At 40.1% G+C, this 18,798-nt stretch overlaps 1 protein-coding gene across 1 annotated transcript in view; it reads left to right on the forward strand.

The window, feature by feature from the left end:
* LOC311514343 (potassium voltage-gated channel subfamily KQT member 1-like) overlaps positions 1–18,798 on the forward strand; it is a gene marked incomplete at its 5' end in the record, with an annotated part of 745,885 nt that overhangs the window by 96,259 nt on the left and 630,828 nt on the right. Inside the window, 4 exons of the mRNA XM_084616893.1 lie at positions 3,349–3,459; positions 7,603–7,698; positions 8,561–8,689; positions 11,734–11,896. Coding sequence (XP_084473019.1) covers positions 3,349–3,459; positions 7,603–7,698; positions 8,561–8,689; positions 11,734–11,896 — 499 coding nt within the window. The remainder of the gene's footprint in view (positions 1–3,348; positions 3,460–7,602; positions 7,699–8,560; positions 8,690–11,733; positions 11,897–18,798) is intronic.

The following is an 18,798-nucleotide window of genomic DNA, read 5'->3' on the forward strand; positions in this document are numbered from 1 at the left end:
TGTTACATCTACTTTTGACAGGCATGGCAGATTTAATTGTAGAGTTCTATCAAAGACTTGTAGCATCTTATGTGAACCATCTTCAGCACTATTACCTTGTTTAAAATATATGGAAAGACATTTCCTAAGGGATTATCAGTCTGGAAAAATTATTAATCCTGCCTGTTTTTAAGTTATTTTTGAGTCCTCTTTCGGGGCAGGAGTTGTTGACATCTCATTTCCATTCCCATCTCTTGAGACCCTACCTTAATGTCTTTTGATGAGAACAGGGCTAATTTATGTCTTGTAGAATTTGAGTCAAATAGCTGATTGCCTACATCAGGTTACTCTGCCTATAATACCAATTTTTGAGCTATTTCACCAAATCCCCAATATCAAGTACCCATGTCCCAGCCAGAGCAACGTCCCTTTATTTTTAAAGTTTGGTCCTAAAGCCCTGATCTTAAAAAAGCTTTAAGCATGTGAATAGTCCTATTGCTGTCAGTGAAACTTCTTCTCCTTCTTGAAGCTATGCATGTGCATGTGTTTGTAGGATCAGAGGCCAGGTTAGCTAGAGCATATGCAGAAGATATGAGTGGACATGTGATGTAGTGAATCTGGTTTAGGCAACAGGCTTATTTTTTCAATAGCTAATTATTAAATATATGCTGAGCGGTTCACTAGTATTTACTAGAAATACTTTCAAAATAATTCTGGACAGGATTAAGAAAGCTGGACAATTTACATTATCTATAATTCATTCTGCATACTTACAAGTATTAATTGGATTAGCAAGAAAGAATCCTCTTAAAGTGGCAATGGAGAAACTTCCTGAGAAGTGTCCAGACACCTGCAGGAATCTGTCCGCCAAATGTCTGCTGCAGGGATGGAAAAGCATCTCTTTTTTTCTGTGGTTATGGCTTTTTATGGTGTCTCCCACAGTAATGTTAGAGTAGTTCAGCATTACTGCAGTTGGTTTTTAATTCCTGAGTGCTTGAGAACTCAGAAGAACAAGGAGCCTTTCATAGGAAAATGAAGGGGAGAAGAAAAAGCAAGACATTAAAGGATTATCTGGGTGCACTGAGCAGCTGAATGGTCATTAAGGAATCATTGCTTTGATTTCCTCCACTCCCCTGATTGTTTTGAAACTTAACATGTGGTGTTAGTGATTATCATTATTTCTTTGTTTTGGGGTAGTAAGCAATAGCCCTAATCATTATTAAGGCCCCGTTATGCTAGGGGCTGTACAGACTCATGGGAAGATGTGGTCCTTGCTGAGGTGAGCATACAATTTAAAGTTGCAAGGAAATAAAGATACTAAAATATTGAGTTTGCTAAACAACTGGCATTTTGTTCAGAATGAGGTGCCAAGAGTCTATAAAGTAAATGTGAGTCTAGTTTTCAGGGCTTGAAAGTCTTTGTTCAATAGTATTTTCAGCCCTGTGTTTTTTAAATCCTCCTTCCTAGCTTATTACAGTGCTTCCCTGAGAGATTGCTCTAAGGGAAGCATATTCTCTCCAACTGTTTATAGGCTCTTCAGGAAAACCTTTAAAAACTATAGATTAATGACTGTGAAGTGCTTTGAGATTCTGATGAACAGCACTTTATAAGAAATAGGCATTATTATTTATTATTCTTTATAGTATCTAACTGGGTGCAACAATTGGAAATAGCAGCGACTGTGCCCTAAATGGCAGTATTCTCACTAGAGCCATTCAAAAAACGTTTGCCAAAATGAAATTTTAGTGAAATATTCTATTTTGTTGAAGCCAGAAGGTTTTGCGGAGATGTTTGTTTCCATGAAACTTTGGGTAGGAAGATTTTTGGGTCGGGGTGAGCACAGAGAGCAAAGACTGACTCTGTAGCTCAGTGGGAGAATCAGTTTCAAGCCCCTGCTCTGCCTGTTTTGGGATGATATGGGATGAAGAAAAATCCTGCTCTGATTTGGAGCAGAGGAGGGAGTGGAGCCTGGTTCTTCCATTTACTTGGCCAACGTGCTAACCATGAGGCTAAACAGCCTCACTCTCTCCTTTTCAGAAATATTTTTTTTTGAAAGATTTTGTCCAAGGAGAAACAAATTCTGAAATCTTGAAAGTTGTCACAAAATAGAATTGGCGTCCTTTGGTCAAGCCTAATTTCCATAGCCTCCTTTGTTCTCATTGTGAATGGTTAGGTGAAAGTGAATTCATCAACCTGTTTTGGTCATATTTCTGGTATTATTGATAGCTATTCCCTACTCCTTATATTTTGCCATGTCCTGAAACCTAATAAGTCTTTATAGACGTAGCTGTTAAAATTATTTGTATTGGACAGAATGAAAAATACTGTCAATAGCTAGAGTTTTTAATTTTGAGAAGAAGCAAACCATCTTTGCAATGTTGAAACAGGGCAGTGGGCAGGGCCAATTACGGCAATATGATGAAAGATTCAGCACGTATAGAACCTGGGTCTGCAGATTCCCTGGAAAGTGACTATCTCCACACCCACCACCTAACACCTCTGACAGTGGAAACACTTACCAGAACATGAGTCTCAGGGGCCCAAACATGGGTGTACTGCCCAGGGAGGGCCAAATTGACAAGACATTCCTGATGGGTCCAGACATAGTATTTTAGCTTGGGGAGGAAGTTTGGGTCTACAGCTAGGCAGAATCCTAGCTAGCTGCTGTTACAGATTCTGCTTTTTCGTGCTATTGCTGACCTTAGCTTTACCTCCTGACTCTGATACCCAGTTCTCGACTTGGCTTTGTTTCCTGCTACTGAATTCCAGTTCCTGATCCCCAGCTTTTACGTCCTAGCACTGAGTCCTGACTCTGGCCCATGGTTCCCAACCCTGGATCAACTCACAACTCCACTTTCTAGTATCTGACTGGCTTTAGACACTAGGCCGCCTGTCCAAAACCCATCCTTGACATATGGTGTGTTAGACATGCCTCGACATGAGCGCCCTGCCCTTCGTGGCCCAGCATCCCACTTTGAGTAGTGGTGGCCAGGGCCTCTTCTCCCAGTCAGGCAGATGCAACAGGATGGGGTCCCCTTGTACTTACATTCTGTCTGCTGGTGTGTCTATTCAGATGGGTGCACTGGAACCATTGTACTCCTCTCTTCCTGCTACGAGTCCTCTGCTGGGGTGGTGTTGATGGAGCCCCCCAGTGCAGTGCCCCAAAGAGATGAATGGGGTTACTCGCCTCTCTCCAGGCTATTGAGATCAAGATTCTAACATAAGCAAATGATTTCAGGAGCTGGGGCTTTAGGCACGGGCCAATCGTGTTTATGCCAAATGGATTGTCATGTGTTGTGATGCTTTCACATTGCTTTCTGGAATAACTTTACAACTTTGCAGTGAATATTTTCTTTGTTTATGGTGCAGGTAACGGTCACAACAATTGGTTATGGAGACAAAGTACCACAGACATGGATTGGGAAGACGATTGCTTCCTGTTTCTCAGTATTTGCTATATCTTTTTTTGCTCTTCCAGCGGTGAGTGGGAATTCAAAGCAGTTATTTAATCCTATGTGTAAATAATACTAATACTTGTTAATTGATGCCATTGTTAAGAAAATGTGGTGTTTTTTTAAAAAAAAATTCTCAGAATATACCACATAGTTATTACACCTTTTAACTCGTAATATTCCTCACGAAAGGAAGGATGATTCATAGATAGATATTTAGGTCAGAAGGGACCATTATGATCATCTAGTCTGACCTCCTGCACAACACAGGCCACAGAATTTCACCCACCACTCCTGCAAAAAACCTCACACCTATATCCGTGCTATTGAAGTCCTCAAATTTGTAGTTTAAAGACTTTAGGGAGCAGAGAATCCTCCAGCAAGTGACCTGTGCCCCATGCTACAGAGGAAGGCGAAAAACCTCCAGGGCCTCTTCCAATCTGCCCTGAAGGAAAATTCCTTCCCAACCCCAAATATGACAGTCAGCTAAACCCTGAGCATATGGGCAAGATTCATCAGCCAGATACTACAGAAAATTCTTTCCTGGGTAACTCGGATCCCACCCCATCTAATGTCCCATCACAGGCCATTAGGCCTGTTTTACCATGAATATTTAATTACCAAAACCATGTTATCCCATCATACCATCTCCTCCATAAACTTATCGAGTTTAATCTTAAAGCCAGATCTTTTGCCCCCACTGCTTCCCTTGGAAGGCTATTCCAAAACTTCACTCCTCTGATGGTTAGAAACCTTCATCTAATTTCTAGTCTAAATTTCCTGGTGGCCAGTTTATATCCATTTGTTCTTGTGTCCACATTGGTACTGAGCTTAAATAATTCCTCTCCCTCTCTGGTATTTATCCCTCTGATATATTTATAGAGAGCAATCATATCTCCCCTCAACCTTCTTTTAGTTAGGCTAAACAAGCCAAGCTCCTCGAGTCTCCTTTCATAAGACAAGTTTTCCATTCCTCGGATCATCCTAGTAGCCCTTCTCTGTACCCGTTCCAGTTTGAATTAATCCTCCTTAAACTTGGGAGACCAGAACTGCACACAGTATTCCAGATGAGGTCTCACCAGTGCCTTGTATAATGGTACTAATACCTCCTTATCTCTACTGGAGATACCTCTCCTGATGCATCCCAAGACCGCATTAGCTTTTTTCACAGCCATATCACGTAGGCAGCTCATAGTCATCCTGTGATCAACCAATTCTCCAAGGTCCTTTTCCTCCTCTGTTACTTCTAATTGATGTGTCCCTAGCTTATAACTAAAATTCTTGTTATTCATCTCTAAATGCATAACGTTACACTTCTCACTATTAAATTTCATCCTATTACTATTACTCCAGTTTACAAGGTCATCCAGATCCTCCTGTAGGATATCCCTGTCCTTCTCTAAATTGGCAGTACCTCCCAGCTTTGTATCATCCGCAAACTTTATTAGCACACTCCCACTTTTTGTGCCGAGGTCAGTAATAAAAAGATTGGTCCCAAAACTGATCCTTGAGGAACTCCACTGGTAACCTCCCTCCAGCCTGACAGTTCACCTTTCAGTAGGACCCATTGTAGTCTCCCCTTTAACCAATTCCTTATCCACCTTTCAATTTTCCTATTGATCCCCATCTTATCCAATTTAACTAATAATTCCCCATGTGGCACGGTATCAAATGCCTTACTAAAATCTAGGTAAATTAGATCCACTGCGTTTCCTTTGTCTAAAAAATCTGTTTCCTTCTCAAAGAAGGAGATCAGATTGGTTTGGCATGATCTACCTTTTGTAAAACCATGTTGTATTTTGTCCCATTCACCATTGACCTCAATGTCCTTAACAACCTTCTCCTTCAAAATTTTTTCCAAGACCTTGCATACTACAGATGTCAAACTAACAGGCCTATAATTACCCGGATCACTTTTTTTCCCCTTTCTTAAAAATAGGAACTATGTTAGCAATTCTCCAGGCATACGGTACAACCCCTGAGTTTACAGATTCATTAAAAATTCTTGCTAATGGGCTTGTATTTCATGTGACAATTTCTTTAATTTTCTTGGATGAAGATTATTTGGGCCCCCGATTTAGTCCCATTAATCTGTTTGAATTTCGCTTCTACCTCAAATATGGTAATGTCTGCCTCCATGTCCTCATTCCCATTTGTCATGCTACCATTATCCCTAAGATACTCTTTAGTCTTATTAAAGACTGAGGCAAAGTGTTTGTTTAGATATTGGGCCATGCCCAGATTATCGTTGACCTCCACTCCATCCTCAGTGTTCAGTGGTCCCACTTCTTCTTTCTTTGTTTTTTCTTATCTATATGACTATAGAACCTTTTATAAATGGTTTTAATTCCCTTTGCAAGGTCCAACTCTCCTTGACTTTTTTAACCTGTCTCACTTTATCCTTACATGTTCTGACCTCAATAAGATAAGTTTTCTTGCTGATCCCTCCCTTCTTCCACTCCCTGTATGCTTTCTGATTTTTCTTAATCACCTCTCTGAGATGCTTGCTCATCCAGCTTGGTCTACAACTCCTGCCTATGAATTTTTTCCCCTTTCTTGCGAATCCAGTTGTTTGGGGGGGGGGGGGAAATAGCCTGGGACTTGGGAAACCTAGGTTCAGTTTCCTGCTCTGCCATAGACTTCCTGTGTGACCTTGGGCAAGTCACTTTTTTGTGCCTCAGTTCCCCTTCTGTAAAATGGGGTAATACTCTCCACCTCATGGGAGTGTCATGAGGATAAAGACATTAAAAATTGTCAGGCACTCAGATTAAGGTTGCTAACCCTCCAGGATTGTCCTGAAGTCTCCAGGAATTAAAGATTGTGTCTTGTGCTGGAACGGCCAGGAATATATCCAACCAAAACGTTCAGCTCTAGCTCAGATAATATGGTGATGGTGGCCATTTACATACCTTAAATATTGGGCATTAAATATATAACACCACCTTGCTTTTCTGTAGCCCTTTTCATCCATAGATCTCGAAGCCCTTTATAAAGGAGATAAGATTCATTATCCTCATGTTACCATTGGGAACACTAAGGTACAGGTAGGTGAACTGACTTGCCCAAGGTCAACCGGCAGGCCAGTGGCAAAACTGGGAATAGAGCCCAGATCTCCTTATCTTCTTGTCTTTTGTGATTTAAAAAACTGAGATTGTAAGGAGGCAACCTGGGAATCTCAATCAGGTCTGCTGCAAAGCACCATTGCTGGGCTTTTTTTGGCTCCCCAAATTGAATATGAGGGAATGTAAGGACAAACTAACTAAGCTATAAGACTTTTGCTGAAGTTTTGAAAATAAAATCCTTAGAATGACTTAGCACTACACATAATATAGCAACAGGTAGAAGGAATGTCAGGCAACAAGAACGGTGTGTAGCTTTCAGTCTGAAGCCTGAAGACACATGGTGTTCCTTGTCTAGACGGAAACTCAACTCAGCCATTGTATTTATTAAAGGTTTGTAAATATTTTGAACAAAACTGGGCTACAGTTTTGTCAAAACCAGGTGATACTTGACTGTTTTTTAATTGCAGGTTTGTTCAGAGCAGAACTCAGAGGGTATGAACCCACATTACTAAAAACTAATGTAACCTCTGAGAAATTGAAACTGGATACAGCTATAGCTCTGTAATAATTTATTGCCTTAATTTTAAAAGAAATTCTTTTATAGAGTGCAACATGTATGTTTCCTTGAGTTCTTCCACAGGTGACAGGTGAAAAGAGTTGTTTGTTTGTGGGGGAAGGAAATAGTAAGTGTAAAATACATCTGGAGTTCAGTTTTTTCTCTCACTATCATGTGCCAGTTGCTTTTAGAATGTAGTGAAAGTGGCTACAGCTACTGTATATTGAATAATGTTCCCCATAAATTCTAGCTGTGAATGTATGGTTGAGTCTTTTTAGGGACAGAATATTTCCTGATTTGTGTAAAAGAGTTAGTGAAGTCATGTGGTGCCCAGAATACCTCCAATACACTGTATTTCATCACTGGATAAATTTTGTCATCCCGGAAATGTTAAGAGTTAAGATACTCCATGACTATAACTGAGCTTAGGTGAAATTCTCTCATTAATATTAAAGGAGGAGTTGCCAAGAAGAAAATGGTTTTTATTTCATGCTTTTAATTTTTGTTTTAAAAAGTTTTACCAGAGACTTACCAGTATTTGGTTTACTTTTAGGGGATTCTGGGTTCTGGTTTTGCCTTGAAGGTACAACAGAAGCAACGTCAGAAGCATTTCAACAGGCAAATCCCAGCGGCAGCTTCTCTAATTCAGGTAAACACTTGAATCCTAAAACGGAGTAGATGGAGGAGTATAGTTTAGTGGTCACAGGACTAGGAGTTATGACTTCTGGGTTCTATTCCATCTCTGCTGCTGATTGGCTTTTAAACCCAAAATCATTTCGCCTCAGTTTACTGATCGTGACATGAGGATAATTACCTATCCCACAGGCTCGTTGTGAAGTTTAATGTTTTAAAGGGCTTTGAGATTCTCAAGTGAAAGACACTGGTCAGTTGCAGACTCTTGTTGAACTAAAGAAGCAACTTTGTCATTTATTTGTAATTTTCATGTAATTATTATCTACCTTGTAGTATTCCCATAAGTACTACGTATGTCTTAAATAATTGGGTGGGTATGGATGGATGGATACATACACCCATCTTTGGAAAATGCTCCAATATTACATTTAATATAGTGTAAAGAGACTGTCAACTGAGAATAAAGTTACTAAAATGTGGCACAATGCATAAAAAAATAAAGCTGGAGCATTTCTTAATGTTCTAAGAGTATTTCCTCTTATGGGGCAGATTTTCATCTGCATGTGTAGTGGATTAGGCCACAACTCCCACTGATAATACTAAGAGCAGCATGTTTAAAAACACCACATGCTGAAGTGACCATATGACTTTTGGTGATGATTACCTCTTAGCACAGTTGCTCGTGGGAGCGACTGTGTTTTATTTGACCTGTAGCTATACTGAACAGCACATAGTGGTTCAGTGAAAACCCTTTGCAGGACATTTGTATAAATAAAAGAACACACTCTAGGTTTATTTTTGGCAGGGTTGTAGTTACCTTTCCTTCAGAACACAGTGCCCATTTGTTCACAGAAATAATTGTTTGATTTTTACTTTAGACTTTATGGCGGTGCTATGCAGCAGAGAAATCATATAGTTCTACAGCAACATGGAAGATCTATGTTACTTCGCCTGCTCAAAATACCAAAAAAACACCAGCGCCATCTAGCCCCAGTCTGAGAAAACAGGTTAAAAGGAACTTGCTGTACTTATTTTCTTCTTGGTTTTAATTTAGTTGGGTTAACAACCAGAATATAAGTAAAAGAGGTAGAGAGGTTGCAGTGAATTTGTAGAACATTTGGGTTGGAAGAGACCTGTAATGGGATATGGAATCTATTTCCTATATTGTCAAGATCAACTTAATTGTCCTTTCAAAGCAAACTTGATGGATGGATACGTCTGTTTCGAATGTATCCATTGATTTCTATGGGCCTGATTCTTCATTACCTTGTCCCTTATGTAGACATTTATAACTGTTCAACTAAGCATTCATTGCTATCTTATATCAGCTGGTAGCATTTTATATCCATTTTATACTCAACTGAACAGTTATGTATGACTGGAAAAGGGAAAGGCAGTAGAGCAGTAGGGCCTGTGCTCTTAATTTGGCTTGTAATATCTAATTTAATTGGTTTAAAGTGCTTGTCTCTATAGAAGACTTTTGAAAAGCAAGTCAGGCAAATATCCTAGTTTGGCTGAAATAAAGCCAAATTTCCGTGCATGTCTCTGTTTCCAAGTGTGTATTATTATTTTCATTACAGTAGCAGAGAGAGGTGCTGTGCAAATGCATAGTAAGAGACAGGTCCTGCCCTGACGAGCATACAATCTGAACAGACAATCCAGACGGAGGGGAGGGTTAGCACAAGGCATGGCATTGCTCTGTGCCTGTGTAATCTCGTACAACAAGCTAGTGACAAGGCTAAGAAAAATAACTCTGGTCCTTTGACTCCCAGGCCAGTGCCTTTCCCTCTGGATCACACTGCCTCTATTTTTCTCATTTTTCCTAGTGCACTATTATACCTGGATTTCCCCTGCAATAACTTAATCCCATAATTGCAGATTCTGCCTTTGTTCATTAATGGGTGAAACTCTCTCACTTGTGAAGAGGGCCAGCAAAAATGTCTCTGTACCACTTAAACCTACCCGGCCCTTATTCTGAGGGTTAAAGTGGCGTATTGGCTTTGTGCAGGCCCTTGGCAGGGGGTAAATTTGACCCTGATGAGAAGAGCTAGCTCTTCTCAGACACACAGTCACTTCATGAAAATCTTTAAAGCACATACACAAGCATGTACACTTCCTTTCTAATTAGGTACACTGTTTCAGGAAGTGGTCAACTAGCTGATTTAGATTGTCAGCCAGGCTAAAGTGTGTGTGTTACTTATCACCAGATCGTTGCCCAGCCACCAGCTTAGTTATTGGTCACATCAGGAGCTGACACTGCAAACAAAGGTGGACAGGAGGACACACAACTATAGTCTTTTCCCAGAGCCCTAGCAACCGAAACTGCTGGAAAATAGAAGACTGTTGGGGTGCCTAGCCAATATAGGCACTTGATATCACCAGGACTCCCAGGTTTCCAGCCCATGATGTCCATCTTCTCCCTTCAGGGGTCCTTTGGCTTTTGGGAAGCAAAGTACATGAAGGAGACAGGCTGTTTTATCCTATTGCTGCTGGGTGGTTCAATTTAGTGCCTTTTCTTGGAGTTGCTGGCATGGACCAACCAAATCGTGACCGAAACTTTTACCGAAGAATTGAAATGTCCAACATAAATTAGTCCAATCAGGGAACGAGACATCTGCTTTTGAGATCTTGCAATGGGGCCTGGAATTTTCCAATTTCTTTTTGCAATACAGCTTGTCACACCAGCTTGTGTAAAGACAAGTTAGGTCATAGCTGCTGGTACAATCATTTTAGGACCTTCATTGAACTCCAGCTGTTTTGCTCTGGTCAGCAACTTATCTCCACGGACAGCTTTCTGGGAGCCTCTCTATGGCATATCTCTTAGCCGGTTTTGCAGTTATGCTTGCTCAAATTGTAATTTCTCAATCAAAATACTCTGCTAGCTACTGAAACATCCAATTTAAAGATCACATAAAGTACCTCCATAGTCTTTGATATTTAAACGAGTACATTATACAGCGCAAAGTCACTTCAGTGACCGTTGTTCTCAAACTAGAACGTCTGTGTAAATTTTCCATTTCTGTTCTCCTTGTTTTAACAAAATTGGCGGGACCTCTGTACATATGACTGAGCTGAATCTGTGCTTTATGAATCAGTTATATTTCTGATTATTCCACTCTGGTCAAGTGTTCTTATAAACACAGTTTGGTTTCACTTCCTTTTATTTATGGCCTCTTTCAGCATAGATGTATTTCACTAACTTGATAGAATAAGCATGCTTAATTGCAAACATTAGCCTTGCTACTTTGCTTTATCACTTAAATGAAAAGAAATCAACAGGAACACAACCCCTTTCTTTCCAAACAGAATTGCCCACGAGGTAAAGCCTGTTAAAGTTTACAATATTTTGCCCAAATCTTTATCTCTAATAGTTGACTTCCCTTTTACACACATTTTGAATTATAATATTAGATTCCATCAAGTTCCCCATTTTAGTACTGTTCCTGGCACATCATATAGAATCAAGGTTTGATATTAATGTAATTTTTAATTCATTTACTTACTCACAGACAGGGAAAATAGGGAAATCTCTAGCTGCACCAGTACACTCTGGAGAGAAGCTACAGCAATTCTGAATTTTCTCAGACTATTGAAGAAATCTAGCCATTAGATCTTGTGTTTTTCTACTCTTAGCCCTCTGTTCTATCTTTCTAAAAGGCCTTGATGCCTGTGCAATTGTTATATAGTCACAACACATAATTTTGGGGCCTCAGTTTTATACTCAAGTTTTGGGCATCCAATTTGAGAAAAATTAGAGAGACCTTCTTTTCAGAGAGTATTGACTGCCTGCTCACTAGAAGTTTGGTCTCTTTAAGGTGTTTTAAAGTTGGGCATCCAGAATGTGTCAGTTTTGAAAACTTTGGCAAAGGATTTTGGCCATGGCTTTGAATTTGACCTTGGCCGTGGCTCTGAATTTCACCCTTACTTCTTAATTTAACTTAAAAGTTGTAGTATCAAATTCAAATTTACTATATAATAAATCTCAAGCGTGTTGCACTTTTCTCTGCATGCAGTTAATATCTTTGCTATTATCCCATTTCCATTGCTTCAGTCTAGAAGATATAAAAGAAAAGGAAAACCTGGGCGTGATAATGGCTCGACACCAATAGTAAATCCTGGACAGACTGCCTTACCCATTCCACAAATTACTTACGATCACATTGATGAAAGAGAAGACAAAAAAGACGTGGCTTTTTACCTTGATGAACCTGGAGGTAATTTACTTATATTTATGTTTAGGGCTGCAAATCTTTTAAGCAGACACTGTTGAAAGAATTGGCAAAAGGATACAATCTTTGTGTATGCAATTTTAAAATAGTTAATGAAGCAAGTTATCTGAAAACAAGGACCATTTAAATGACAAAAATGTGGGCACCACATAGTAAAATTAGAGATAAATTAGCATATATCGTGACTATCAAAGGAATTGTGTTTTTGTTGAACATACTGTACATAAAGTCCAAAATGCCAGTTCAGTTCTGCCTTTTAAAATTTCTGGCACAGACCTCACCCCACAGTGAGAACTAAATGCAAAGTTTATCCCATGAGCCTAGCTTTCCCTCAGTATGTTATCAACACACACATATACCCTGTCAATTTAATCAAGTTCTTACCAACTGGGAAGGGAGAAAGTGAGACTTGCTTTTCTTATCTTATATGCTAGCGTGACATGCAGCTATGACAATGATGGGGTGGCATATACATATTTTATACCTAGGTGGATATGATAGTTTCAGTTGGAAACAGTATTTTTCTTCACTTCCTGCATTAAAGTTCTGTGTTGTAAACAGTAGCTGCATTTCACTCTGGAAATGGCTGGATTTCAGTCTTAAGTAAAGAGATTCTTGTGTTTGTACAGTGCTTTGAGACTTTTAATGATGGAAGACTACTACATAAATGTGCATATAAAATAGTATTGGTATAATAAATTTCAGAGCTGCTCTTAAAACAATTTTTCTATCTGTAATCTACCTCCCTTTGTCTTTTGGGTAAAAACCCCCTCTCTGTACAAATCTTGGACCAGCGAAGCCTCTAGCAGAGGAAGCAGATTCACTGGAGGATGGTTTCCACATGCTCCTATCTTGCCCTTTTGGAAACCTGCTAGGCTAAATGAAGGATCCAGAAATGATCTGGCCAAGTACAGTAAATAAAGTATTTGTTTCAGGTAGCTTTGAAGAACATCATGCCTTCTGCCGTTTGACATGGGATTCAAGAAGTCTCCAATAAACTTGCCTAGCATCTCTGTACTAAATGGATTTTCTAATATGGCATTTGGGCTGTCACAGGATTTGACGGCTTTTTTTCTCTGTTTTTTTGTGGTGCGATAGTTTGCTTTTTAAATGTATTTGTTCTCAGAGTACATGCTGTGTACCTGCTGCTGCTGAACACAGTGTAATAAGGTGGTGACTTTTTTGAATAGTTTTGACTTCATAGACCACAGGAATGAAGGTCAAGTAGTATGCTAGGTTGTATAATCCGCTAACCAACAACAGAGGCTGTTGAGTAGCAAAAATAAATCAGTTAAGAAAAGTGTAAGCACATGACATTCTGGTTTCTCTCTGAGGGCCCTCTTGATGGGCTATTTATATAGTATACCTAGAGTGAGAGGCAGCTACTTAGAGGTTGCTGTAAATGGACACCATTCAAATCTCTATCTTTGGCTACTTCTAAAAAATATACTAATTGAGCAATTACATTTAAAATTAGTTGCTATTTATATCCATGGGGTGCATCCAAATGCAGATTAAAACTAATGTATTGGTTAAAGGTTTCATTCATGTATATTTTGATTTTTCTTATTGTTTTGAATTGAATCCTAATGTAAAGCAACATAAATTATTCATACTTCGATTAACCTCTCTACTACATTCTTGTATTATGTTGTAACTTAGAGTATTTTTATAATTTTTATAATGCATTCTCACTTGAAGATTTTGCTTCATCTTATATAGCTATTGCAGTAATAGTCAGACAGTGACAGGCAAAAGAGAAAGTGTGGTTGGTAATTAAGTTTTATTTGTTCCTTAGCATCATAGAAGTTAAAGAAAAGAACATTAAAGTCCTTGTCCATTCCCCTGCCTGTTCAGTTGTTCGTTTAAAGAATATTCCTTAAATGTTCACCGTTTGAACAAGCAAACTGGTCAGTTTTCACAATGGAGAGGTAAATTGTGGGGTCCCCCAAGAATCTGTACTGGGATTGTGCTATTCATATTCATAAATAATCTGGAAAAGGAGGTAAACCGTGAGGTGACAAAGTTTGCAGATGACACAAAATAAAGTAAGTCCAAAGTTGACTGCCAAGTTATGAAGGGATCTCACAAAACTTGGTGACTGGGCAACAAAATGGGAGATGAAATTCAGTGTTGATAAATGCAAGGTAATGCAAATTGGAAAATGTATTCCAAAATATACATAGAAAATGATGGGGTCTAAATTAGATGTTACCACTCAAAAAAGAGATCTTGGAGTTACTGTGGATAGTTCTCTGAAAAGATCTGCTCAATGTGTAGCAGGAATCAAAAAAGCTGAGAATGTTAGCAACCATCAGGAAAGGGATGGATAATAAAACAAAAAATATAATGCCATTATATAAGTCCATGGTACACCCACACCTTGAATACTGCATGCAGTTCTGCTCACCCCATCTTAAAAAATATATTAGAATTGGAAAAAGTAAAGGAAAGGGCAATACAAATTATTAAGGGATACGGAACAGTTTTCATACATTTGTCTGTTTAGCTTGGAAAAGAGATGACTAAGGGGGGGATTGGTAGAAGTCTATAAAATCATGAATGGTGTGGAGAAAGTGAATAGTGAAGTGTTATTTACCCCTTCACATACCACAAGAACCAGGAGTCGCACAATGAAATTAATAGGCAGCAAGTGTTAAATATAAGGAAGCACTTCCTGACACAATGCACAGTTAACCTATGGAACTCATCACCAGGGAATGTTGTGAAAGTCAAAAGTATAACTTTAAAAACAAAAAAAGAATTAGATAAGTTCATGGAGGATAGGTCAATCAGTGGCTATTAACCAAGTTGGTCAGGGACCCCACCCATGCTCTAAGTATCCCTAAAATTCCAGCTGCCAGAATCTGGGACTGGAAGATAGATCACTTACTAATTGCCCTGTTGTGTTCATTCCCTCTAAATCATCTGGCATTGGCTGGTCTCAGAAGACAGGATACGGAGCTAAATGGCCCATTGGTCTGACCTGCTATAGCTGTTTCTGTGTTCAAAGTGCTCTGTCTAGCTGGAAATATTATGTTACAAAGGCTAACTTTATATTTGTAGTGCTTTCTGCCCCTACCAGCTGGTAACAAAGGAAAATCAGGTGTTTGTTTTTTTTTCTCCCTTCAGATGGGTGAAGAGAGAATTAAGTTGTTGGTTTTTCCAGTTTGTAGAGCAGTGGTCAGCAACCTTCGGCGTGCAGCTCATCAGGGTAATCCGCTGGCAGGCCTTGTGGCATTTTGTTTACATTGACCATTCCTAGTCATGTCCCCTGCAGCTTCCAGTGGCTGCAGTTCACTGTTCCTGGCCAAAGGGAGCTGTGGTAAGCAGTGGCCAGCACATCCCTGTGGCCCACACTGCTTTCCGCAGCTCCCATTGGCTGGAAATAGCAAACTGTGGGCGGCCATGGCTGTGGACAGTCAACGTAAACAAACCGTCTCACGGCCCGCCAGCAGATTACTGTGATGGACTGCATGCCGAAGGTTGCCAACCCTTGCTGTAGAGGCTAGAATGCATGCTATTCTAGGGCCAACTGTATTTCTATCTTCTTTATCTCCTTTTAGCCAAAGTGCAGTGCTAAGTTACAGTGTTTCCTCTTCTGATTTATTCCTTCTGTAACAAAGCTTCCAAGAATATGTTGAGCCAACTAGATTGATTAATTGGCTAAATATGCTTGACCACCTTAACAGTTTTAACCTGATTTTCCTCAAAGATTCCTTGTGAGCAGTTAAAGGCTTGCAGCCTGGTGCTTCAAAAAGGGGGGAATTCCCCCCTCCCCTCCCTTGTGCCTTGAAACTAAAATCAAAATGGAAGAGTATTGGAGGAGTTTAGGAAGGGATAAAGGAATGGTAAATGACAGAGATGATACTGTCTGCCCTTTCAGTGTTCCATAGACTGGAGTGGCTTGGCCATAGATGTGTGGAAGCTGAGGGTTTTACAGAGACTATGACAAACTTAGGTGGTGTCAGGCGGCATCATCTCTACTGATCTGTCATTGCAACATCATATCTCTAGGTTTTTTTAAATAGTGCCTGCCAGCTGTTTAATTCAGATGTGAACATAGTGTCACAGCAGGTGCTCGTGAGTAGCAAGGGGAGGAATGAGAACTTATGAACTGTGATGCTTCAGAAAAAAACCATCTGTAAAAATATGGTAGATGAGTAATTTTTGGACTATCCAATGTGTAAAACAATGTTAGAAAAATGTTCCTTTCATAAATACTGACTTGCAGAGTCAGTTTGTAATGATCTCAAGTGAAATATGCTGTACAAAATGTGGTGTTGTGAAATAAGTATTTTTAATTGCACTGTTTTGGCAGGTGTAATATAAACTGTTTCTTTACCTTGGTTGAAGAACGTGCAGTACATGACTTAGGATGATGACTGATGATGATGGAGAAGCAATCTTAATCCTGGGAGAATTACCCTAGATTTAGTGGCCACACAATTTTCCAGTGGGATGTTTGTTTCCTTTATTTCACTGTAATATCTCCCTTTATTCCTCATTCATCATTATTAGCCTTTCATCAGCTTTTAAATGTTCCTAGCAAGATTATGCTTCATATGCTTTTAAAACCTTGAATTTTTATTCCCTGCCCAACACCTAGAGTACAGTATGTGAGTACATTGTATGGGCCACATTTGTGTCTACACTACGAAATTAGGTCGAATTTATAGAAGTCGGTTTTGTAGAAAGCAGTTTTATACAGTTGATTGTGTGTCCCCACACAAGTGCTCTAAGTGCATATAGTCAGCGGAGTATGTCCACAGTACCGAGGCAACCATCAACTTCCGGAGCATTGCACCGTGGGTAGCTATCCCACAGTTCCCGCAGTCTCCGCCACCCATCTGAATTCTGGGTAGAAATCCCAGTGCCTGATGGGGCTAAAACATTGTTGTGGGTGGTTCTGGGTACATATCGTCAGGCCCCCGTTCCCTCCCTCTGTGAAAGCAGGGACAGACAATTGTTTTGCACCTTTTTTCTTGAGTTACCTGTGCAGACGCCATACCACGGCAAGCATGGAGCCCACTCAGCAAACCATCACCGTATGTCTCTTGGGTGCTGGCAGACGTGGTACTGCATTGCTACACAGCAGCAGTTAATTGCCTTTTGGCAGCAGACAGTGCAGTATGACTGGTAGCCGTCATTGACATAGTCCTGGGTGCTCTTTTAATCGGGCGCCTGGGCAAACATGGGAGTGACTCAGCCAGGTCATTTCCCTTTTAAGTTTCGTCTCGTGGTGATTCAGTCCTACCGGCAGTGCGCTGTCTTTTAACGTCCAGCCAGCAGAAGATGATGGCTAGTCATACTGCCCAGTCTTCTGCCGAGCACCCAGGAGATGATGTTGGCTAGCTGTCGTACTGCACAGTCTGCTGCCAGCAAGATGTATAAAGATAGATGAAGTGGCTCAAAACAAGAAATAAAAAACGCTGCTAAATTCGACCTAAACTCCTAGTGTAGACCAGGGCTCAGTTGCGTTTTGGGATATTCGTTGTTGCCTATAACATTTATATTCTTGGATTTATAGACTGTGCCCTTCCAGAGAGCTCAGGCTTAATAGACATAAATATAATTCCACAGGTGGGCAAAAATGGCCATCCTCTACAAACAAGCAATTCTCCCCACACTTCGCTCCTTCGCTCTGACACATGAATGCTTGTGAGGAGGGGAGATGAGCCTTATGCTTGTGACCAGTGTTGTTAAATGTTGCTGATTTTTATTAATGTATTAAAAAAAGTCTGGACACCTGACAATTGCCCATTAGTATGAGATCTTCACCAGTGAGACACATGCCATTTTTTGTGTCCATCCAGTCTTAGTCAAATGGAAGGATCGGGGAAATCTGAGGCCTCCAGACAGGAACCCCTCATGACAGGACAGCTCCTTCTCAATTACTTTCTACCCCAAAAGGGAAGCTTAGGGCATTAATTGCTAAGTTCATTTAGCATGAAGCAGAGATATGAATGAGGGTTGCCAGTATCCTACCTTCCCAAAGAGTCCTGGCAATCTCAGGATACAGTGGACTGAATATTGCTCTGCTTTTTCTTTACTAACCATGAGGGACAAACAACTGTGGTGTTTGCCCAAACTCCTTGAGTGCTTCCAGATTCTTGGTGAGCAATTGTTTTTGGAGTCATTCTGAAGACATTAAATTTATCCTATACAAACATGGATCTGCTGCTACAGTGGCAGCAAACCCAGTCCGTACAGATCATATCTGGAAAGGTTAAAGAAAAATTCGTGTCAATGGGAAAAAAATAATATATATCTCCACCTCAGTAGAGGCAGCATGGATTTACCAAGTGATGAACCACCAAGAGCAAGTCTTCAGAATATGACTTTGTGAAAAGACCTAAAAGGTACTTTGTAGTATTTTCTTGCCCTGCATTTCTATTGCTCTTAATCAAGAGCTCTTACGCACTGATTTACTCTTCTCAGGATCACTATACAATTTTCTTTTTCAGTACTGAGCCCAGCTTCCTCCTCATTTCAGGTTTTTAGGACAGAAACTCTGACTTTGCTTTACAGCCCAGAAATCAGGTTTTATCTTTCTCTGCTACCATTGCTGTGGTCTATATCTTCTGCTGCAAAGAGGTCTAGTATCAGAGCATCCTAGTTTAAGGCCAGAAAGGACCACCGGATTGCCTCGTCTGACCTTCTGTATATCACAGGCCACCAACCCCACCCAGAGGGGGTGTCAGAGTGGTAAGGGAAGAGGGAGCTCTTGCCTGGACATCTGCTAGTATACCTATAGGGCTTAGATGAGACACTTGAGATAACTAGAACAAATGATCGATATGAAGAAGCAAGCCAAGCAGGAGAATAAAAGGATCCTTTTCTATGCATTTGCAAAGTTTCATTTTCAAATATCAACTATCCAGTCA

Source organism: Lepidochelys olivacea, assembly GCF_965140295.1.
Source record: "Lepidochelys olivacea isolate rLepOli2 genome assembly, chromosome: 1".
NCBI classification, from domain to species: domain Eukaryota; kingdom Metazoa; phylum Chordata; order Testudines; family Cheloniidae; genus Lepidochelys; species Lepidochelys olivacea.